The sequence below is a fragment of the Jaculus jaculus genome, chromosome 10, assembly GCF_020740685.1.
Source record: "Jaculus jaculus isolate mJacJac1 chromosome 10, mJacJac1.mat.Y.cur, whole genome shotgun sequence".
In the NCBI taxonomy this organism is placed as follows: domain Eukaryota; kingdom Metazoa; phylum Chordata; class Mammalia; order Rodentia; family Dipodidae; genus Jaculus; species Jaculus jaculus.
Window position 1 is genome coordinate 95,453,086 of NC_059111.1, and position 25,358 is coordinate 95,478,443.

The 25,358-nt window shown below is 40.3% G+C and overlaps 1 protein-coding gene across 1 annotated transcript in view; it reads left to right on the top strand.

Annotated features, from left to right (window-relative positions):
• The window catches only part of Lrguk (leucine rich repeats and guanylate kinase domain containing), a 145,635-nt gene that overhangs the window by 23,954 nt on the left and 96,323 nt on the right, over nucleotides 1-25,358 (top strand). The window contains exons 6-7 of the mRNA XM_045160075.1: nucleotides 5,905-6,029; nucleotides 11,516-11,659. Coding sequence (XP_045016010.1) covers nucleotides 5,905-6,029; nucleotides 11,516-11,659 — 269 coding nt within the window. The remainder of the gene's footprint in view (nucleotides 1-5,904; nucleotides 6,030-11,515; nucleotides 11,660-25,358) is intronic.

Consider the following 25,358-nt stretch of genomic DNA (forward strand, 5'->3'; position numbering starts at 1 on the left):
ACACACACACACACAGTGGTGCTTGGACTTGACCATAGGCATTGTGCATGATAAGCAAGTATTGTACAACAGGGTCAAACTCCCAGCTCCCCTTGTATGTGTGAAAGTAGTGGAAGAGTGGACCCGTGAGGAATCAAGTATTAAGCTTACCCCCATTCTATGTAAGATTTTAGAAACCTCGACATTATGAATTAATGTATTTGAAAATAATTTAAACTAGTTAATCAAGCTTGTAACACAATATGATGATAGATTATGTTAGTATTCAGAACAAATTGCCAACTGTAAAGTATCTGTGCTGGTTAGTGTCTGTTATTAACTTGATTGGATCTAGAATCACCTAGGAGACAAATTCTGGACTTGTCTGTGAGAGACTTTCTAGATTAGATTAATTGAGGTGGGAAAATCCACCCTAACTGGATAGCTCCATCCTGTAGGCCAGGGTACTAGACTGAGTCAAAAGGAGAAGCCTGGGCTGGAGAAATGGCTCAGCAGTTAAGGTGCTTGCTTGCAAAGCCAAAGGACCCAGGTTCAATTTCCCAGGACCCATGTAATCCAGATGCACAAGGGAGCGCACAAGTCTGCAGTTCACTTGCAGTAATTGGAGGCCCTGGCACACCCATTCTCTGTGTCTCTCTTTCTCTCTCTGCCTATTTTTTTTTCTCTCTCTCTCAAATAAATAAATATAAATAAAATATTTTTTAAAAAAGGAAAAGCAAGGTATGGTGGTGCACATCTTTAATCCCAGCACTTGGGAGGCAGAGGTAGGAGAACTGCTGTGAGTTTGAGGCTAGCCTGGGGCTACAGATTGAGTTCCAGGTCAGCCTGGCCTACAGTGAGACCTTACCTGGAAAAAAACAAACAAAAAAAGAAGATTATTTGGGACTTGGAGAGATGATTCAGTAGTTAGGCACTTGCCTGCAAAGCCTAACAACTAGAGTTCAATTCCCCAGTACCCATGTAAAGCCAGATGTACAAAGTGTTACATGCATCTGGAGCTCATTGGCAGTGGCTGGAGGCCCTGGCACACCTATTCTCTCTGTCTCTCTTCTTTCTATCACTTTCTGCTTGTAAATAAATAAATTGGAAAAAAAAAAAAAAAGGAGACAGTGAGCAACAGCATTCGTCACTGTATTTCCGGATGGCAGATGGAACATACACAGCTCCTCAGACCTCTCCTGCCTTCCCTGCAGCGATAGACTGTGTTCCCTCAAACTGCAAGCTAGGATAAACCCTTCCTCCTCTTCGCTGCTTTGCTCAGGTATTTTGTTGTAGTAGCAAGACAATTAGCAGATAAAGTATCAGCTTCAGTTTATTATATTTGACTATCTTGTCCTTCCCTGGTGACTAAATTGATAATTGTCCTAACTCAGAAAGCAATAAACTTTGTCACGGTTTAATGTATTTATTGAGCATGCAATTTATTTTTTATGAGCATTGACAGTTGGTTGATTAGAATGTTTCTTAGCATTATAGAATTGTGGAATTTAAAATATAGTTAATAGGATTTTAAATCTATTGAGTGATAACCATTATTCTACATATTTTATGGAAAAGGAGCCTGAGACCAACACCTTCTGGAAATCATCTCATATATAGTTAATCTAAGGTTACTTGAATTTCATTGGGTTTTTCCCACCTTGAAATTCATTGAGCAATTACCACTTTTATAACACAGCAGTTTAAAGTATATGCACCTTTCATTTCTCAGACAGATTTGCTCTTATAGCAGAGGCTGTTTTTCATTGGTAAAGTGATACAGATCTTTCAGGATTGGTTTTGATTAAAGCCATTATTGTGGTTCTTTCCACTAAGAGAATTGTGATGGATTTCCTACTTATTTTTCAGTAACTGTTTCCTGTACACCGGAAACATATTTTATGGTTGTAGACAAATGAATAAGAGCAAATACTGAGCTAGTGAATAATTCATGTCAAGCATTTATGAACTGCTGACAGCATTACCAAAATGTAAAAATATATTGTTGGTCCCCCCCAATTGTAAAGTTCTGCTTAAGCACCACAGGGTTCCCTCACTCATTTTTCAAAAGATCTTAAACTCAACTGCAAATGATTTATTCACTAAATGGTGAAACTTTAAAATGTAGAAACTTTAGGAATTCAGTATGATGATTTTTGAGTTCTTGGAAGTGGAAGTCTTTCTCCTGATTGCCATCTTTTAAAAGTATAACACACCAAAGGGGACTAACTCAATGAGCTAATTGAGCATAGTAGTTTAATGATTAGTCAGATTATATTTCTTCTCATCAGAAACTCCCCAGACCTAAGAAAGAACATGAAATAATAATATTAGGAAGAGGGCCATGCAACATTTCATGAAGTTTCTTAAAATAAGAAAAGGACATATTAGCGAGATAAAGGTATTCCTGAAAGCAGACTGCAAACTCAGAGGTCTCTATGGCTCAGTGGTGCATGTTGGCTATCACCACTGCTGCAGTGACACGTAATTGACTATTGGGATAATTAGTGTTTGTGTGTGTGTGTGTGTGTGTGTGTGTGTGTGTGCACCTGCGCACACCACTGTAAAAAGCACAGACATTCCTTGGTAACCCTGGGAAGTTTATTCCAGGACTCATCATCCCAAGATGCCCAAATTCTTTCTGTATGAGGATGTAGTATTTGCATAGAGCCTGCCCACATCTTCTCAGATTCTTTAATTACTTTTAATACCTACTACAATAAGATGTTATATAAAAAGTTGTTATGTTGTACCGTTAGGGAATAATGACAACTTCAGTACAGTTTAATGAGGTGCATGTGCATGGGGACGCCAGTGTCATTCCTGAGGAATTCGACCTTTTTTTTTTTTTTTTTTTTGAGATAATGTCTTTCCAAATGAGGCTAGGCTGGATGGGCAGAGAGCCCCGGAGCTCCTCCTGTCCACTTCCTCAGAGCTGTCGTTATAAGCCTGGACCGCCATGAGTGGCATGGTGCTTGCACTCCTCCTTTTCACCCTGGTAATGCTCATTTCAGAAAGCATGGCTGGCCGTAGCAACCAAGACTTGAGCGGAAACTTGTTTTGTCATTGGGAAAGTACTGTTGACCCACGGAACGAGCTGGCAGTTCCTGCTGTCTTTTGATCCCCGCCTGGGGTACTTCCTGACACAATGTTGTCTGGCCCTTATGTTTCTAGGACGAAACACACGACCCAAAACAGCTGATGGGAGGAAAGGGTTTATTTCTGTTTACAGTTTTGAAGGGAAGTTTCAGCATAGCAGGGAAAAGATGGTAGAGCAGAGGCCAGACATCACTGTTTGCTATAGCAGCTGGTGGAGAGCATTAAGAAAGTGAGCTCTGGCAAAGGGGAGCAGGCTATAACTCCCTAAGCCCACCCTTTAGCTATCTGTCAGAAAGCAGTATTTGTGATATGAGCCTGATAGTGCAAGACAAAAGGGAAAGAAGAGATTGGTGTAGTGGCCTGTGCTTGTAGCTCCAACATGTGGAAGGCTCAGTCGGAGGAGCTCAAGCTCTAGGCCAGCCTGGGCTGCATAGTCAGGTGGAGGCCTGCTTGGACCACACAGTGAGAACCTTTCTCAGACAAACAGTTACTACACTGGCAGAAAAACAACAAACACAAAACAAAACATGGAACTTGGAATAAAGCCCTGAAGAAGTATAGATTTAGAAAGGATTAGGAAAGCAATGTTAAAAATATATTGGCAAAGCAGGAGAGTTCTTAGTATAATTTAGAATGATGGGAAAAAACAAAATGAAAAATAGAATGATAGGAAAGACTGGCTTGACAGAAATGGAAAATTCTCACTAGCTTATAATTGAAATGAAATTGTTAAAAAGGTGTTTAGTAATAGTGAGGGACCCTATCTGCCAGAGTTAGGAGTTTATCCTATGACAACTTTTTGTTTTTATTTTTACTTTTTATTATTTTTTTATGAGCGTAAGCGTAGGAGAGAATTGGCATGCCAGGACCCCCAGCTGCTGCAATTGAACTCCAGATGCATACACCACCTTGTGAGCATGTGCAAGTCACCTTCTGTGTCTAGCTTATATGGAATCTGGGGAGTCAAATATGAGTTCTTCGGTTTACAGGCAAATGCCTTAACCACTAAGCCATCTCTCTAGTCCCGATGAAATTTTTCTTTTGTTCAGGGTAGGGTCTCACTCTAGCCCAGTCTGACTTAGAGTTCGCTATGTAGTCTCAGAGTGGCTGCCAACTCACAGTGATCCTCCTACCTCTGTCTCCCAAGTGCTGGGATTAAAGGTGTGCACCACCACACCCGGCCCCTATGAGAATTTTTAAATGTAACATGATACCCAATCACTATTTTGAAACCTGACTACAGCATGTAAGAGGACTGGAGGGCATGTGGCATTCCCATTGGTGCTAAAGGTAGTTAAGTTGGCAGAGGAGTGAATAAAAAGAAGAGAATATGGGCAGAGAATGGTTTAGCAGATAAGCGTTTGCTATACAACTCCGAATACCTGAGTTCAGATCACTAACCCCTCAAACTTCTGTAATCCTGATGTACCTAGGGAGATGGAGACAAAAGAAATTCCTGGAAAATTGCAATTGGTGCAATGAACATTGAGGAATCGACCTGAAATTGTCCTCTGATTTCCACATATGTGCCTGCACTCACACACACAAACATATGTAATGTACACAAACAAATAATAAATACAGTCTTAACAAGGGAATAATAGATATTTTAAAGCCAAAATGTTAGGGCTTGGTTATTGCTTGGATGCTCTGTGGAGTATGAGTCAAGTGGTGACGTCACAGGCTGCTTGAAAAGGAAAACAGCTTTGATGGGGCGATGACATTGAATTCTGGCAGTTGTTCAAATAGAGTGAGGACAGAGAATTGAGTGGAATTAATGACCGTTTAAAAATATTTTTATTTTATTTGAGAGTGATAGAAAGTAAAAAGAGGCAAAGAGAGGGAGAGAGAGAAAGAGAATGGGTGTGCCAGGGCCTCCAGCCACTGCAAATGAACTCCAGATGCGTGCTCCACCTTGTGCATGTGACTTACATGGGTATTGGGGAATCGCCCCTCAAACTGGGGTCAGGCTTCACAGGCAAGCGCTTACTTGCTAAGCCATCTCTCCAGCCCTGTTTATTTATTTGAGAGAGAGAAAGAGAGACAAATAGGCAGGGAGAGAGAGAGAATATGGGCGTGCTGGGCTCTCCAGCCACTGCAAATGAACTCCAGACATGTTTGCCCCCTTGTGCCTGGATTACATAGGTCATGGGGAATTGAAATGGAACCTGGGTCTTTTAGCTTTGCAGGCAAGTGCCTTAACCACTAAGCCATCTCTCAAGCCCCAAATTACTGACTTTGAAATTGCAGTCTGTGCTGAGGGTAATGGTGGGGCACAAAATAAGCTATTAAAGTTTCAGCAGTTAGTACAGAACCAGCAGATGGAGAAGGTAGAGCCGTGTTTAAGCCTCATGCATTTACAGGGTGAAGAGAAGCAGTGGCGATAGAATGTAAGGGTGGCTCCTCACCATCAATAGGGAATAGCGGTTTTTGGATGACCTATTTGCTATGGAAGGCGTCTGGTTATGAAGATGATGAGGATCTGTTTACTGTGTCTCTGTATCAAAGATCCTGCCTGAGGGCAGCCTTATGAGTTCTTACAGAGATCATTACCTTGTCAAGGAGGCAGCTCTGAACCTCTGTGTTTCTTTCCATACCAATTCAGTGAGTCTCACATGAATACAAGTGCTACGTGCCTTTCAAGCACTTGTAGACTTTATATGTTACATTCTATCTGAGAAAATGTATCAGACTCAGTGTGCATCTTACACCAGGCATACACTGTGTGGTCAAGCTCTTGTCTGGTTATTCTAGTGATGACCTAACACTGACTTTCCTTCCTTCAAAGCACTTTCAGTCACATTTTCCTTAAACAGTTGTGTACAGACAATGAGATAGAAGAAATTGGTGGACTGGAGATGTGCATCAGCCTAACTCACCTGAGCTTGACTGGCAACAAGATCAAGACAATCAGTGGCTTAAATGCATTACCCATCAAAATCCTTTCTCTGGTGAGCCCAGCAAAATGTTATTCTTTGCAGAAGTAGTGGTTAATGTTTAGTAACTGCATTTATTATGACTACTTAGGAGTTTTCAAGTGTGGAAGGAGCAATTTATTCATGAATGCGTTGTCTTAGGTTTCTTTCTCTTTGTGTATATGTTTACATGGGATTAATGCTCCATGCTAAAGGAAAACCATTTTTAAATTTGGTAACAAAATTAAAAGGAGCACCTATCTGCATGGGGAAAGAAGGCTGTCAAGTATCGAAACATACTTTTTATGCATTTCATAATAGTTATATGCATCATTACTGATACAATAATATGTGAACATATTTCAGAAAATCAGAATTCATGCTGAGAATAAATGCACAATTCTAATCAGAATGACTAAATCTCACCCCATCCCCATGGAGAACATTCTTTATAAGCTGTATGACATGTCACATGACTTCAACTCAGAACTTTACTAGAAAGTCCCAGGTTCATACAAGTTCCAAAGATATGCATGACTATTTAATAAATAACAATATGGCTTACTAATGTAAGAGTCTAATAATATTTGTTTATAGAATATCTGGGATTCTTTCTTCTTCCTTCCCTCTTTTCCAGATTAAAAAATATTTATTTATGCATTTGAATGAGAGAAAGAGGTGCATATATATATAGATATAGATAGATAGATAGAGAGAGAGAGAGAGAGAGAGAGAGGGAGAGAGATTGGGGGCACTAGGGCCTCTAGCCACTGCAACTGAACTTTAGACACATGTGCCACCATGTGCATCTGGCTTACATGGATACTGGGAAGTTAAACCTGGGTCCTTAGGCTTTGCAGGCAAATGCCTTAACTGCTAAGCCATCTTTTCCCTCTTTCCCACTCTTAGATGACTATTATTCCTTATTGTACCAATTAGAGAGTGGGCAGGAATGATTTCACTGAGGCTGTATTTTATTAATTTTTTTTATGAGAGAAAGAGAGAGAACACATGTATGAGAGAGAATTGGCACATCAAGGCCTTAGCCACTGCAGTCAAACTCCAGACACATGTGCCACATGTGTGCATATGTAACCTTGCATATGTAGATTCTGGGGAGTCAAACCTGGGTCCTTAGACTTCATGGACAAGTGCCTTAACTGCTAAGTCATCTCTCCAGTCCTTTTATTTATTTTTTATGTGAGCTGCTCCCTGAAATGACTTTTTGGGTTATCTGAAAATTTATGTGTGTGTGTGTGTGTGTGTGTGTGTGTGTGTGTGTAAATATATATCATATATTATATATAATCATCATATGTATATGATGATTCCTTTATTTAGCCAGTGATCACTGAAGGTTGGTTCTGAGGTATTTTTTCTTAGAGCTTGGAGTTCAGAGTGTTTTGGAAAGATCCTTCATTCCCACAATGAGTTAGGCAATGGCAGAGTGCTAGAATCTAGTACCAAGCATGGAACCCCAAGCATGTTAACAAAGGTTGAATAATTTAGTTGAAGCTTGTGTTTTTTTCCTACTGATGAATGTTATCAAAGTATACATGAAAGTGAATTTGCTAAATTGGATTTAGACAGTTTAAGTTAAAAACATAAGTCACATTTTAAAATTACTATAGATTGGCAACATTTTATTATTAATTTTGTAGTGTTGTGAATTTTATCCTTTTATCTCCTTAAATATATTCTGCTATTGTCTTGGTGTTTTGGAGACAGAGAAACACTGTGTCATTGGCTGGCCTACCACTTGCTATGTACACCAGGCTGGCCTCGAACTTGTGGCGATCTCCCTGCCTTTGTCATCCAAGTGCTGAGATCACAAGTGTGTACAGCTATGTTCATGCTCAGCTTTTCCACATATCTGATGTATATTGACATTCTTTCTCATCAACTTTTTTTTTTTTTTTGGAGGTAGGATCTCGCTCTAGCTCAGGCTGACCTGCCTGGAATTCACCATGTAGTCTCAGGGTGGCCTCAAACTCATGTCGATGCTCCTACCTCTGCCTCTCGAGTTCTTGGATTAAAGACATGTGCCACCACTCCTGGCATATGCTCTTCAGCTTTTAGTGGTGCATGCTGAGTGGAAATAGACATGGAGATGTGCTTAAGGGAGTGGAAATTGAACTTGTTACTAAGAATAACATGGCACTTTCATCCTGAGTGTTTCAGTAGCCTCATTGGTCATCCATGTTGATAGTTGTGTCGCAAGCAGCTTTTAAAAAATTATTTTATTTTATTTGTTTATGGGGGGGAGGGAGTGAGCAAGCACGCACACATGCGCATGTGTGCTCCAGGGCCTCTATCCGCTGCAACTGAACTCCAGACACATACGCCACCTTGTGTGTCTGGCTTATGTGGGTACTGGGGAATTGAACATGGGTCGTTAGGCTTTTCAGGCAAGCACCTTAACTGCTAAGCAATCTCTCCAGCCCTCAAGTAGCTTTTCCAAAAGCATAACATACTTATTTTTCTGCCAATAGTTGAAGCAGTTTCTTACTCCCATCCACCAAGATGGACTAGAAAATTCAGAATATGCTATCATTTATTTTCATTAAAACTTCTAAACTAGGAAATGTTTGTTCCAATTTTGAAGAAAATTTACAATGTCAAATGATATATGTTTGCTTCAGTAATTTTAATGCTGTTATTTTTAATTCATAGAATCAGAAAATCCTTTGATTTAGCTATTTTTAAAAATGTTTTATTTATTTATTTGAGAGGGGGGGGGGGAGGGAGAGAGGGAGAGAAAATGGGCACACCAGAGCCTCCAGCCACTGCAGACGATCTCCAGGGGCTTGCGTCCCCCTGTGCATCTGTCTTGCGTGGGTCCTGGAGAGTCAAACGGGGATCTTTGGTTTTGCAGGCCAGCCCTGATTTATCTTTTGAAAAGAATTCATTGTACAATTTAGACTAGCAAGATGAACAAACTGTTAAGCTTGACCTTCAGCTTTTACTATAAGTATAAAAGCTGAGAAGGGAAAAAATGTGGTCCACTAATAGATGTCCTGTTACTGGGCTTCTTAGCAATAATGACAATGCCAAATGTTAAACCTCACCTTGTCAGAGGAACATCCAGTTGACTTTTTCCATAAAAACTGGTAGATTAAGAAGGTTTTCTAGGCTGGGTGTGGTGGCACATGCCTTCAATCCCAGCAGAGGTAGGAGGATCACAGTGAGTTCAAGGCCACTCTGAGATTACATAGTGAATGTAGTGGATTCCAGGTCAGCCTGAGCTACAGCAAGACCCTACCTCAAAAAACCAGAAAAAAAAAATGTTTTCTAGGGCTGGAGAGATGGCTTAGTGGTTAAGGAGCTTGCCTGCAAAGTGTAAGAACTCATGTTCGAATCTCCAGGTCCCACGTAGGCCAGATAGACAGTGATGCAAGCTTGCAATGTTCCACATGTGCACCAGGGGGCACATATGTCCGGAGTACTTAGGAAAATAGCTTCTCTGTAAATGTAGTTTCTCTGCTAATCACTGTAAAAGAAGATGAGGGAACTATGTGGAGACATGGAGTGTCTGTGTCTAGCATTGATCCTTAGGTTTTTCACCACCAACTTTATCTCTAACTAGCCAGTTTTCAATACAGAAATTCTGTGATTGTGAAGTTTTTTCAGTTCTGGTTCCTTTTATGACCTTAGGCTACCTAATTAAACTTTTCTATGCCTTGCTCTGCTCACACCATCTACCACTTTGAAAGCCATCAGAGACACCGGGGAGAAGAATTACAATCTATCTAGCACATTGAAAGCTCTTCACAGTTCTTTTGGGAAAAGTGAATACCTATATAAATTTGATATGTGGGCATTTTTGAATAGGATATTGAGAGCTTATTTCAATATATTAAATTGATATGGATATGATATTAAGTTTAGTGTAGTTCTCTTTTTTATGACTTTGTTACTTTTATAACTTTTTTTGAAATTTGAACAGAGGGAAATTTGATTTCACTTTGCCAAATGGGGTTTCCTTTCATTATAAAAATTTTAAACATACAAAAATAAAAAGAATAATAAACTCTCATGTGCTCTACCTATCTTTACAAGTTATTAATATTCTATTATGTTTTAAGGAGCTGTAGAATTGTGCTACTGAACACAAATTTGGCTCATTATTGAAGAGAAATTTTATGAAAAATTAGATAAAAATGAGCTCTTGCTATTAAATGTACCAGGAAACATGTATTAGCAATAATATTATAAATGGGAGTGAATTACTATAATTTTTCAGTTAAATACATATTAAACATTTTGAAAGTCTTAAGCATAGATACAGCATATCATTAGCCGAAACCTCAAAATTATTATTTATTGTAAATTTCGGCTCAAACTAAAGGTTAAATTTTACTGTAACATTTTCCTGTTCCCTAAGATTAAGGAAAGCAAGGAGTGATGAGTGTTGGCACACCTGCATGACTGCAAGTTGTTGCTATTCTTGTCATTATGAGTATTTGTAGGCTGAGAAACAGGACCACACTTGATAGAAATTCCCTCCTGGTTTCATTGTCTGAGAAAATACTCATTTGAATTAATTGAAGATCTAAGTTTTACCACCTATCATTGTGTAGCTAACCACCCAATTGCAAGGACTCAGGGAGATAACCCTGGTGTTGTTAGTTCACAGCCTTGCCCTCTGAGCTGGGTTAGGGTAGGGTCAGTGGGGCTTGCTGCAGACAGCTGCCCTATCCACAGGGGAGTTGACTCAGCTGGGATGTGTGGTTGGCTGCGTTTTCTCTCTTGTTTCATCTCTGGGGCTCTTTCCATATGATTTCCGCTTGGCCAGTGGCCTCTCCACAAGTTCCCTGCCATAGAGATTTCAGGACCCAAAGGCAGAAGCTGCTTGGGTCCCTTTAGCCTTGGGCTTAGAACGGACATCCTTCTGTCTTAAGCTCTGTGGTAAGGCGAGTATTTATAGGCCAGTCTAGATTGAAGAGGAAAGAACTACGCTAGAGCAGGAGCAGCTGGAGTTTGCAAAGGCAGCCTGCCACAGCCCTCAGGACTGTGATGTCACTGTGCTTGAATGTCGCTGGGAATTACAGTACTCAAGTGGTTTACTGAGATGGTGATGAATTAAAACAGACTCATGTTTTAGAGATAAACACAGGTATTTCCTGCCATTTAGATTTTAGATGTGCAGTGGCAAAGCTCCTATTATCTAAAATTTGTCTGCCCTTCTGGAATGAAGGCATATCTAAAAACTGAAAACATTAAAATACTAAAAGAAAATATGTATTCTTACATTTTATCTAAAAAAGTAGGTTTTCTTCCTACCGTATGTGTGTGTATGTTTAGATAGATGAATTATTGAAATGAGAGTAGGTTAAGAATAGCTTATGGTTGTTTAAAAAATATTTTTTATTTGCTAGCAGAGAAGGACAGAGCCATCTCTCCAGCCCTGTTTTTTGTTTTTTTTTAAAGAGATTTGGGGCAGTTTCCCAAAATGAAGATTTGCTTTTACAACTTTTCCTACAAGTTGGTTGAAAACGTTAAGTGTACTCTGTGTGTTTTAGAGCAATAATCAGATTGAGGTGATCACGGGTTTGGAGGACCTGAGAACCCTGCAGAGCCTGGACCTGTCCCACAATCAGATCAGCAGCCTCCAGGGCTTGGAGAACCACGACCTGCTAGAAGTGATCAACCTAGAAGACAACAAGGTGATGTGCATCTCAGGGTTCCATGTTAACTGCTTTACCTTAGAACATTGGCACAAACACCCCATTGTTATTTTTTCAAGTATGGTCACATGAAATACAAGATTAGAAATGCTATCCTAGGGCAGGAGGGAGAGATGGCTTAGTGTTTAAGACACTTGCCTGTGAAGCCTGAGGACCCAAGTTCAATTGTCCAGATCCCACATAAGCCAGACGCACAAAGGTGAGGCAAGTACATGATTGCATATGCCCATTAGCTGGTTCAAGCGCCTGAGTTCAATTGCAGTGGCTGAGGTCCTGGCACGACAATTCTCTCTCTGTCTCTCTAAAATAATAATAATAATAATAAATGAAATGCTATCCTAGCCACATCCTAGAACAGTAGTAGTAGAATGACTTTTGAAGACTACAATTCATAATTTTGAAAAATTCCTGATTCTTTTTAAGAAAAATGCTTTTTAAAAATGTTATTGTTTATCTGTGCATGGTATGTGTTTTGGTGTACCAGGATCTCTTGTCACTGCAAATGAATGCCAGATACTTGTGCCACTTTTTTGCATCTTTAGTGGGTCCTGAGAATCAAGCCCTGGCTTGCAGGCTTTGCATGCAAGAGCCTTTAACTACTGAACTATCTCCTCGGACAATGGTGAGATTAATTACATTTTTTTTTTTTTTTATTTCTAAGGGGTACAAGGTAGGGTCTTGTTCTAGCTCAGGCTTAAGTTCACTAGGTACTCTCAGGCTGGCCTCAAACTCACAGAAATTCTCCTACCTCAGCCACCTGATTGCTGGCATTAAAGACATGTGCCACCATGCCCAGCCTGTTACATTGTTTTAAAGGCTTAATTTGCAGTTGTATATGCATGATTTTCTGAAGTAGATGCATTCATGCAACATTTTCTGTAGAAAGATGGCATTAGGACCAGAGATCCAGGAATTCTAAGAGCCCATCACTGAAGTAGACTTAAAACACACCCAACATGGCTCAGGGGGTTTTGTGGAGGAGGGGTTGGAAAGATTATTAGAGCCACAAGTTGGGACATCATGCACAGAGACATTGCCTCTTCTCCATAACTGACGGCTGCCGCACAATCCCCATGGGGTTGACCTGCATCCCCAGTGAGGAGGGCCTTTTCGGAAAAGGGGCAGGGATGAGGGAAAGGATGGCACCAACATGTGCTGTTTACCTACTAAGTATGCCTATAACTAATAAGAATAAAATATAAAAAAGAATATCTGAAATATTAGGGAAAAGTGAGTGGAGCTATAAGAATAACCTTATATCAGAAGTTTTGCGATTCCTTGCCAATATACCAATATACATCAATGCACCAATAAATTTGGGCTATCCCTGGATCCTTGTCTTAAGAATTAAAATTCACAGTCCAGAGCATAAGATTTAGAGAAACTTAATTAGATTAAGAGACGGAAGTGCCAAGAGCCCCAGCCATGTGCCAGGCAGGCATGGGTAGAGGGCCCATGGGAGTGGGAGCCCCTTCATCAGCTGGGCTGGGATGAGGGGCTTACCAGAGTGGGTTCCTGGGGGTCAGGCATCAGGAGAGATGAACAGCCCCCAAAGGAGGCCATGCCCACCTGGTAAGCATCTGTTCACAGTGTCATTGTGGTGGGCTCTACCCTTGGGCTTAGGTGAGTCTGGGAGAGAGCTGATTAGACTGGGCCTAGGGGCTGGCTCAGGAAGAGGTCAGCATGACTGAGTAGGTGGTGAGAGAGAAATGGTCGGAGGAGACTGAGCCAGATGTTGAATTCTGTGTGTGCTGAAGCAGGCCAGGCGACATCTCTTTTTGGTTACCTCATTGGGCCCTTTCTTAACTAGCTACTTGAAAATAAAGCTACCTGACTAATTTTCCCTCAACCTCAGGCTGAAGCTGCCCCTTGTCTCAAAGAGAAGACTGGGTAACTGTTGGGGGGAGGGACTTGGAGAGGTGTTGATCAAAGAATATAAAACTTCATTTAGATGGGAAGAACAAGGTCAAGAGCTACCTTATAGCATGCTGACTATGGTTGACCGTGTACTATATCATTGAAAAAATGCCAAGAGAGTAGATTTGTAATGTTCTCATCACAAAAATGATAAACCTTATGAAATAAGAAATATGTTAATGAGCTAGATTTTGCCTTTCCACAATATATATTTCAAAGCATCATGTTATACATGATAAATTCATACAGTTTTATTTGTAATTTAATAGATGTGGAGGAAAGGCTTAACTATAAAAAAAGAACAGAAGCATAGGAAGTGAACCCTGATGTCCTGTTGATATATTGGTAGCAATAGTGTCTCTTCCCCATCTGCATGGTAGGTTGGTTACTGAATTTATTCAAATTTGCATTTTTGACTTACTGCACACTTTATTTTAGAAATTATATATGTTGAGTCTTTTTTTTTTTAATTTTGGTGGTACTGGGGATTTACCCCAGCAGCCTTGCATATGTTATGCAACCACTCTGCTCCTTTATCCTTAGTCCAAAATAGAACTCCTTTTCCCTCTCTTCCCCTTCCCTCTCCTTCTTCCTTCCTTTTTTCTTTTTTTCCACCCTCCCTCCCTCCCTTCCTTGCTTTCTGCCTGCCTTCCTTTTGGCAGCATTAAAGACTGACCTTGGGTCTTCATGTATAGTTGCCAAACACCTTACCACTGAGCTATATCCTCAGAAATTTTCACTTTTTTTTTTAATTTTTTATTTATTTGAGAGCGACAGACACAGAGAGAAAAACAGATAGAGGGAGAGAGAGAGAGAATGGGCGCGCCAGGGCTTCCAGCCTCTGCAAACGAACTCCAGACGCGTGCGCTCCCTTGTGCATCTGGCTAACGTGGGACCTGGGGAACCGAGCCTCGAACCGGGGTCCTTAGGCTTCACAGGCAAGTGCTTAACCACTACGCCATCTCTCCAGCCCTCACTTTTTTTTTTGAGGTAGGGTCTCACTCTAGTGCAAGCTGACCTGGAATTCACTATGTAGAACTCACGGCTATCCTCTTAACCTCTGCCTCCCATGTGCTGGGATTAAAAACGTGCACCACCATGCCTAGCTGATTTTCACTTTTAATACCATTTTATTTTTAATAAATAATTCATGCTCCTAATCATGATCTTTGTAGATAGTGAGGCTTCAAACTGATTTTATGTGTATTGAGTATGTTATGCCATTGGGGTGGTTTCAGGAGCTTGAGTGTTTATTTCTCTTAGAAAATGAAAAGTAGAGAGATGCTGAAGGAGATGGCTTTGGCTGGATAAGATGCCTTATTACTCTGAAACCTCACCCTGTCCTGCTGTGATGGGACCCTTTTTCCAACAAGCTTGCATCATCTGTTAAGTTGTGAGAAGAAATCATTAAGGTCTGGGAATAAGTGAACTTTAAATCTTAATCAAAACTGGTGATTCCCATCTCACTTGATTTGCTTACTAAATAAATTCAGTGATTTCTCAGAAGTGAACTAATTCTAGTGGGTGGCCCTGGATTCCTGTGTCATGTGTCTTAGGAAGTCAACACGATGTCTGTTTCAAATGGTTTTCATGTCCTTTATACACAGTTGACACTGAAGGTTGATTTGAAATAAAAATTGTACTTAAATGGGTTTCACATGTATGTATGGATGTTAAAAAGGTGGGTATGCTCCTAAAATAGGAACTCCATGTGTCTCAGGACCCAGAAAAAGCAGAAACAGCACAAGTACTAAGAAATGCAGCCATAAAATAACCCAAAGATACTTTCTGAGTATCTCACTTAATTCTAGGTGTGACCCATATATTGTTAGTACCATTTCACCAACGAATACCCCAGGGCAAAAACAAGCAAAACAAAAACAAAAACAAAAACTAAGTACTCAACGTTAGAGATCTGTCTAGCATTGTACAGAGCCAGGACTCACTCTTCAATGTAATATGACTAAGTGAGAAGAAGCCAGGGTCTCCCTTTAGAAATGGGCATGGAGTGATGCTTGAGAACCACACTTTCTCATGGAAACAGAACATGAGGTTAGCTATAAGCCACAGATGTAATTTAAACATTCTCTGGTAGCCACAGTGAAGGAAAACAAACACAGGTGAAATTACTTTTAATAATATATTTTATTTAACTCAGTGCATCCAAAGTGTTATAATTTCAACACATACCTACATACAAAATGGTTCATGAGATATTTCACCTCCTCTTGTATAATACTAGATTTTTTTTACATTGAATGTGTATTTGAAATATCTTTATTTATTTATTTGAGACAGAGAAGGGGGAACAGGGAGAGTATGTGGGTATCAGGGCCTCTTACCACTACTGCAAACAAACTGCAGATGCATGCCTGCACTTTCCCATCTGGCTTTATGTATGTGCCAGAGAACTGAACCCAGGCCATCATGCTTTGCAGGTAAACGCCTTTAACCACTGAGCATTCTCCCTAGCTTGGATGTATATTTTACACTTATAATACATCTCAGTTCATTTTATGTATATTTTTAGGTGCCAGATAGGCACTTGTGGTAGCTAACTGTGGTATCGAAGAATGCCTGTCTAGAAACACCTCATAAATAGCATTTTATTCTCTGCCTTTTGGAGAGACTTTTCAAACTATGTTCAAAGGAATTTTAAAGAAAAAAGAGCTACACTCAAATAAAGAAGCTTATAATTTTTCAATGTCAAAGAGACTGTATTTAAAAAAAGTGACCATATGTCCCAAAGGGGACTCCTTTGGCAACAGTTGGGTCTGTGACGATAACATAATTCCCAGACTCCCCTCTCGGCAGGCTGGGGAGCAACAGCAAGGCTTTGAAATGTTCTCTGAACCATCTGAAGGGTCCCTTAGGGATTTCCTAAGACAACTGAGAATTCTGAGTCACAGATGGAAAATTTGTCATGCAAAAGAAACAGCATAACTTCTGCTGCTTATGTGATTAATTTGATGTTAGGAACATTATAAATGGTAATTACATAATATGGTATCAATTTCATCAGTATTAGGTACTTGGTCTTATCTGTCAAAGTATGGTAGCATCTATGCATACTCCTGTGGACATGTCTTTTATAACCATTTACTGTCCCTGCTGATTTGGGAGACCTATGTTCACTCTCTAATACACACTATATTTCAAACCATGTCTAGCTGAAAAAAAATTTACCTCCATCTGTTTAACTCTATCCTAACTTCTGCCCTTTCTTCTGGTAGCAGAATACTTGATTTAGAGAAAGCTAGGCTACTTCTCTGAACCTTGGTGTTATCACCTCCCAGCGCCTATTCCCGGGACTGTTGTGAATTTTTGTAAGAATTAACCAGGCAGACCTCATAAAGCTCATGACCGCAGCCCTCGGCCGGGCTTGTCACCTCCACTGTTCAGTGTTGTGACTGCTCCTTCTCACGGCCCCCGAGACAGTGCCAGGGAGAAACCACCCTGCTGCTCATTATTTTTGCAATGTTTCACATAGGTGGGCTGTTCCTTGTGAAGGATTTCTTTCTGCTCCTTGTCCAGAGATCAAATTAAATTAAATTAATATGCATGCATGTTAATGTCTCAGGCAAGCAATGTAAGGTCATTACCCTAACCTTCTTGGATCCTGGCTCACACTTACGTTCAAGTATGTGAAAAAAGGGAATTTGGGGCTGGAGAGATGGCTTAGCAATTAAGGCGCTCGCTTGCCTGCAAAGCCAAAGGACTCAGGTTCAATTCCCCAGCACCCATGTACGCCAGATACACAGGGTGGTACGTGTGTCTGGAGTTTGAAGTGGCTGGAGGCTCTGGTGTGCCCATTCTCTGTTTATCTGCCACTTTCTTTCTCTCTCTCTCAAATAAATAAACAAGCAATATTTGAAAAGGGAATTTTGAGGGAGTTGAACACAATTTGGCTGCTAAGTGACCATGGTCTCCCTGGATTTACATTTGTTAAGGTTTAGAAGAGAGGGGTTAAGGAGATGCGTCCTGGGGGTTCCTGGGTTCCCCGGAGCAGTCACCGGTGAAGCAGGGGCAGCCTATGCCAATGTGCTGTCATTGTCTGTTTGTCCTTCTGTAGAGCAAACATCTCTACACCAGGCCTTCATACATCTGGCCTCTCTGTTGGAGGCTTTTCTTCAACTCTGCTGTGAGAATTTTATCAAATCCTCATAAAATGGCGCCTGACTACCTTTGGCTTCTCCACCCTTCATCTTTGTATTTTTTTAAATCTCTTGCGCTGCTCTATTTATCATTAGTACTGATTACTGTCTGAGATTATAGAATGTCATGTCTTTACTTTATATTTTGAAGAGTATATTTTTTCTTTCCCACTAAGATGTTGTTAGCTTCTTGACCTCAAGAGAGTTTATCTTCTTTACTTTGTGCAATGTCAGGAGCCTCTAGAAGTACCCAGGTCTTTGCCTCTCCTCAGAACGGCCTGCTCTCTGTTTAAGGTTCATGTAGTAAGATTCTGGAAAGATCATGTATAAGAAAATGTTTTCCACTGGTTGGAGAGATTAGACAGGGCCTTGAATGTCAGAGGACTTGTTTTTTGTTTGTTTGTTTTGTTTTGTTTATTGAGGTGCTCTAGCCCAGGCTGACCTGGAATTTACTATGTATTCTCAGGGTGGCCTCAAACTCACAGTGATCCTCCTACCTCCTGAGTGTTGGGATTAAAGGCATGTGCCACTACATTTGGCTAGAAGAATTTTTAACAGAGAGAATGAGGGCCTTTGGTAAGGCAGAGGTAGTGAGGAAGGAGAAGGAAAGTTCCACAGGGACTCCTGAGGTAGAATTAATAGGACAGGGTGGAAGTGGTAGTGAGATGTTGGTGAAGACTCCCAGGATGGTAGCGGTGGGAACTAGCTCTATGGTGAGCCACGGATGTTCATCTTTCCCTCAGTTTATGAAGGCAGAGTCCCATTCCAGTAGAGCTGGGACAGAGGTGAGGGTCTATGCTATGTTACCTTTCCAGGATGGAAGGCAGACATAGCTGTGGAGAGACTTCTCTTGGAAGCTTATCTATCCTATGAAGTAGAGTAGCTTGAACTGTGGCCCCCCAGCTCTGCTCACTACCAGACCCTAAAGGTATGTGCTCTTAATTAGAAAAGGAGTTTTTACAGATGAAGTTAAGGATTGCAAGATGAGATTATTCTAGAAAGAGGATGGCCCTAAAGCCAGTGTCCTTGTAAGAGAAGACAAAGGGGAGAAACTGTGGACGCAGAGGCCAGGTCATGGGAGACGTCTTCACCCCTGTGCACATGGAGACAGGGACTGGACTGGTGTGTTGTCAAAGACGCTTAGGTCTACCAGAGGCTGGAAGACGAGAGGCAGGATTCTCCGTTAGAGCCTTCAGCGGAGGCATGGGCCTGGCAACCCCCGGTTTCAGCCGTGGAATTTTCAGAGCTGTAGGCTAAATTCATATCATTTTAAGCCTCCAAGTTTGTACTTGTCATGGCAGGCCTAGGAGACTCATACATGAGGGGTACTGTGTGTCTGGGGGACGGAGGAAAAGTCTTAAGCATTCGTACATGTGGTCTTCTGCATTGCATTTTTGTGTTTCAAGAAATTTCTCTACATCTTGAGATTTTTAAATATATTTTATTTATTATTTATTTGCAAGGAGAGAGAGAGAGGGAGAGGGAAAGAGAGAGAGAGAATTAGCATACCAGAACCTCTTGCCACTGCAAAGAATTCTAGATGCATGTGCCACTTTGTTTATCTGGCTTTGAATACTGAGGACTCGAACCCAGGCTATTTAAACTTTTCCAGCAAGTGCCTTTAACAACTGAGCCATCTCTCCAGCCCTATATCTTAAGATTTGTTTTTTTTTTTTGAGGTAGGCTATCGTTCTACCTCAGGCTGACCTGGAATTCACTATGGAGTCTCAGGGTGGCCTCAAACTCACAGCAGTCCTCTTACCTCTGCCTCCTGAGTGCTGGTATTAAAGGCGTGCACCACCATGCCTGGCTATCTTAAGATTTTAAATATTGTTATGTTTTCTTATGACTTCAAGGTTTGTTTTTTCTATATTTAGTTTTTAATCCAACTGGGATTTATTTTTTTTTAATTATTTATTTGCAAGGAGAGACAGTAAGAGAGAGAGGGAGAGAAAGAGAGAGAGAGAATGGGTGTGCCTCTAGCCACTGCAAATGACCTCCAGGTGCATGTGCCAGTTTGTGTATCTGGCTTTATGTGGGTAGTGAGGAATCAAACCAAGATGTTTAGGGTTTGCTGGGAAGCACCTTAACCACTTAATCATCTCTTCAGCCCCAATTGGGATTTATTTTTATGGGCAGTGAGAGGCACCTAGTTCCCATATAGAGAACAAGTTGCCTCAACATCTCAAAAATTTTATTTAATAGTTGTGTGATATTCTATTGAATGGATATATAGGATTTGTTAAGTCATTTACTTATTGAAATTCATTGTTTACAACTTGCTATTAAATAATATTTGGGTATATATTCTTTCATATAAATCTTTACATGCATTTAAAAAATTATTTTCTTATGACAGATTCATGGAAACACTATTACTAAGTGTTATGGGCATTTTAAAGATTATTGATTTATTTTCTGAATAAATACTAATTGGAGATATAGTATATGACATTGAAATACATCTTGCCTCTCAAATCAATAAATAAAAATAACAAAAAAAAATTTTTTTTAAATGGGCTGAAGAGATGGCTTAGCGGTTAAGCACTTGCCTGTGAAGCCTAAGGACCCTGGTTCGAGGCTGGACTCCCCAGGTCCCACGTTAGCCAGATGCAGCAGGGGGCACATGGTCTGGAGTTCGTTTGCAGTGGCTGGAGGCCCTGGCGCGCCCATTTTCTCTCTCTCTCTATCTGTCTTTCTCTCTGTCTGTCGCTCTCAAATAAGTAAATAAAAATAACAAAAAAAATTTTTAAAAAAAAGAAATACACCTTGTTATAGGCATACCTTATATGCTTTTGTCACATGACATCTTAAAGTTACATTAACCTAGTAGAGGAAAATGATAGCTTATAGCCTATTTCATATTAATTTCTTTGATTATTAATGAGGCTAAACATTTTTCCTATTTGTTAGCCATTTGATTTCCTTTCTAAAAATTGTCTATTCATGACCTTAACTATCACTTTTTTTGTTTTGCTTTTTATAGTACTTAAGATACTTTTGCTATATATGTTAAAATTCACATTTTCCTTAGGGTATTCCTTAATTATTCTTAATTTTTTATGAACTTTCACCTAAACTTTTTGTTTGTTTGTTTTTTTGAAGTAGGGGCTCCTCTAGCCCAGGCTGACCTGGTATTAGTCTTTGGGTAGCCTAAAACTCATGGTGGTCCTTCTATATATGTCTCCCAAGAGTTCGGGTTAAAATACACCACAAAGCCTGACCAACATTTTTTAAAAATAATCTTAAAACATTAATTTATGTCTTTAAAAATGGTATCAGTTTTCAGTTTTTTAAAAAAGGTGTTTTTATTACTTTCAACTTGTTTTTCTTTGAGACCAGATCTTACTATGTAACCCTGGCTGGCCTTTAACTTACATCTGTCTTTCTGTCTCTGTCTCCTGAGTGCTGGATATATAGCTATGCATCACCATGGCTAGTTTTACTACCTTCAACTCTTTTTAAAAAGTATTTTCATTTATCTATTAATTTGAGAGAGAGAGAGAGAGAGAGTGAATATGGGTACACCAGGCCCTCCTGTCACCACAAATGAATTCCAGACACATGTGCCATGTGTATCTGGCTTTATGTAGGAATTAAGGAATTGAACCTAGGACATCAGGCTGTTCAAGCAAGTACTTTTAACCACTAAGCCCTACCTTTAACTTTAAAAAAATTTATTTTTTATTGAGATCTTCCATACTTACAGGCAATAAACCATGATAATTTCCTCTCTACCCCCACTTTCCCCCTCACAAATCCACACTCCATCATATCCCTTTCCCCTTTCCGTTAGACTCTTTTATTTTGATATCATCATCTTTTTCTCCTATTATGAGGGTCTTGTGAAGGTAGTGCTAGGCACTGTGAGGTCATGGATATCAAGGCCAATTTCTGCCTGGATGATTACACTGTAAGCAGCCCTACCCTTACTTTGGCTCTTACATTCTTTCTGCCACTCTTTCTGCAATGGACCCTGAGCCTTGTAAGGTGTGATAGAGATGTTTCAGTGCTGAAAATTCTTCCATCACTTCTTCTCAGCACTATGTTGACTTTTGGGTCATCCCAATGCTCACTGCCATCTGAAAGAGAAGCTTCTCTAACCAGAAGTGAGAGTAGCATTAATATATGGGTATGAATGTTAAGTAAAGTGCTTACCAGGAAGTTTGGTGAGCATAATATATTTAGCCAAACAAGAACAGGTGTTACACTCCTAAGGCTCATGACCTTCTCAAACATAAGCTTTTGACTAGGTTTTCAGTACCAGACTTGTATTCCTTCCCATAGAGCAGGCCTCCAGTCCAATTAGAGAGCAGTTGTTTTCCCCCATAACAGACATGCCACTATTGCACCTGTTTGGTCATTTGGCCTGGCTGGCCAAACTTGAGGCTTACAAAGTGTCATCTGATTTCACCACTGATGACTTTCGTCTCCCATCAGGTTGTATGCTGTACAGCTTTTTCCAGCTTTGTGTCAACTGGTTTACAAGGAGGAGGTTTTCAGCTCAGCCCCAGCTTGATTTCTCAGTGACCTTGCAGCCTAGGCATGTAGAATTTTGAGCAATAGGGTCTTACCATCTCTTTCTGGTGGGAAACCAAGAGCCTTGGCAATAGCTTGCAATATTTTGGGGTATCAGCGAACTCCTTCCTACCTTCAACTTTTAATCCATAATTTATTGTGTGTTATAATAAAGATTTAAAGTTATGTTTCATACAATATGTAATCATACTAATATGATTATAGATACCATTTATTAAAGACCCATTATATACCTATCATTATGCTGAGTAGGTCCTGTAATAATTTTCTTCCTTATTTGAAGTTCACTTTTTAAAATATAGGGATTTGGGACTGGAGAGATGGCTCAGCAGTTAAAGCACTTGCCTGAAAAGCCTAATGACCTAGATTCGATTCCCCAGCACTCAAGTAGGGTCCAGTGTGTAAAGTAGCACATCTATTTAGAGTTTGTTTGCAGTGGCTGGAGGCCCTGGTGCACCTATTCTCTATCTTTCTCTCTCCTCTCTATCTGCTTACAAATAAATAAAAATAAAAAATTTAAATATAGGGTTTCATTGATCCTCCTGTAGTTTATTATTCCAATAAACACTTATCACCATCATCTAGTTTGTACAGCTCCACCATTTAAAAACACAATTTTCCTGCACAGATTACTTTATATGCAGTAATAGAAAAGTTATTAAGTAATTATACATAGTTTCCTAGGAAGACATATATGTGTATATATGTGTGTGCACATATGCACACATATATAATTATGTGCATATTAACACTTTCTTTTAAAAAAAGAAAAGTTTTTTATGTTTTAGTTGGAGGGGAAAATTGGTGTGCCAGGGCTTCAGCCACTGGCATTGAACTCCAAATTCTTGCGCCACCTAGTGGGCATGTGTGACCTTGCACTTGCCTCACCTTTGTGTCTGGCTTAGGTGGGATCTGGAGAGTCAAACATTGGTCCTTAGGCTTTGCAGGCAAGCATCTTAACTGCTAAGCCATCTCTCCAGCCACTCAAAAGAAAAGTTTTAAATAAACCTCCTTAGCTCTGGGTAATGATACTTGAGAACACTAGCAAGAAGGAAATAGAAAAAAATCAAAAGAAGTTAGCATACTTCTGGGATGGTTGGAGAGTGAGAGTGGCCACCAGGATCTAAGGAGATCACTGAAGGTGCCAGCAGGATATTCCTGGAGATAGACAGCTAAAGCTCCTATAAGAACTTACCTTTTGGTCAGTATTTTGCTTTCAGTTATTTGGGGGTACTCTTGTCCCTGCAGCTTCTATAAACTTCTCTGGCATACACAGCACTGGGTCTGTGGTTTTGACGACAGACGATGTGAGGGTGGGCTCTGCTTGAGTAAAATCAGGCAGGAGATGTCCTGTGGTGGGGTAGTATCATGCAGAAGAGGGTGGGCTCTGCTTGAGTAAAATCAGGCAGGAGAGGTCCTGGGGTGGGGTAGTGTCATGTAGAAGAGGGGCTCCTAGGGGCGGAGTCATGCAGGAGAGGGGTACACATGCAGGACAACCATGTTGATCCACATTTTGCTAACTTGGTGGAAGTGAGAATATGAAGCTGTCCTGCCCTAAGCTTTCTCCCCCCTTTCCACCCTCATCCTGCTCTTGGAAGGAGCAAGAAAAAAGCTGGATTCTTTGTGTTTGACTCACAAAAGACATGGTGATCCCTAGTGACATCTTAGTGGTAATTTCATATAGGACATGATTGTTCTATTCATCATATTTGCAACATATTAAGATCTTTCTATATCAATCACTATAGATATTACTATCTTCTAAAGTGAATGCATAGTGTTCCTACTATAGGATTGTACTATAATTTATTTAATTATATAATGATGGGGCTAGGAAATTGGAGATGTTTCACTTACTAGCAGTGTTAGACTGAATATCCCTATATGTAATTTTTTGCCTGTCTGATGATCTCTTTCTTGAAAATCTGAAATGGGACAACTAGATCCATGTAACACATTAGAGTGCCCTTTTGAAAGAATGTGCCATTTCCAGTCTCATCAGCAGTGTCTGTAGGTGCATGTGACCAGACCTTGTTGGTGGGACATGGTGAATTTCTTGAAATGCTTGTACTAAGTCCAAGAACAAGAGATATGTGCTAGACAAAAAAAATCCGTTGTTCACTTACTCCAGTGTAGGGCTGGGGAGACAGGTTAGTTGGTAACGTGCTTCCTTTGCAAGCATGAGGACCTGAATTGGATCTTCAGAACCCATGTAGAAATGGTCAGCATGGTGACATGCACTTGCAATCCCAGTGCTGGAGAGCTGGAGACACATAGATCCCCGGGGTCACGAGACAGCCAGTCTGCCTAATTGGTGAGTTACAGGGGAATGAGAGACCCTTTCCAAATTAATTAAAAAAGATGGATGCTGTTCCTGAGGATGACACCCAAGCTTGTCCCCTGGCCTTCACAACACCCCCGTACCTCTCCCACATACATGCATGTGTGCCCATCCATATGTATGATAGTACATATGTGCATGTGCATTATCAGAAGAGTACTGACGGAACACTGTAAACTGAACTTACTTTCATCCTTCCTGAATGACACAATGTAAAATAATGAATCTCTGTTTCTGTAGGTAATTCAGATGGCAGGCTAATGAACAGTCTAGTCATCTTATGGGAAGAGATGTATGTAATACTATAGCACCTCTCTAGCTAGATTGAAGTGTGCAGGTTGTAGGTGGTGACTTTGGGGTTCACTTGTCATATTACATCTTTGAAAGTGACTTATTTTGAATAGGGCACATATGTTCATTTCCTCATTTAGCTTCGCAGATAATTTACATTTTAGCAGTACTTTGTGGCTGTATAACCCAAGAGATTTTGGTATCCTCCTGGTAGAAGGTAACACAGAGGCAATATGGGAAAACCAGAAATGAAAAGTGAATTATTATTAGTTTGTTGTAAATTTGATTACCTGTGCTTCAAATAAGATTGCCAATGTTAATTATAGAAAATTTAAATAAAAGTATTTGTCTGTAGTTTGATGGAAGAAGCAGGTCTACTGTAACCCAGACTGTATCCCTGTTAAATTAAGACCTACCCTAGATAATATTCCCCCAC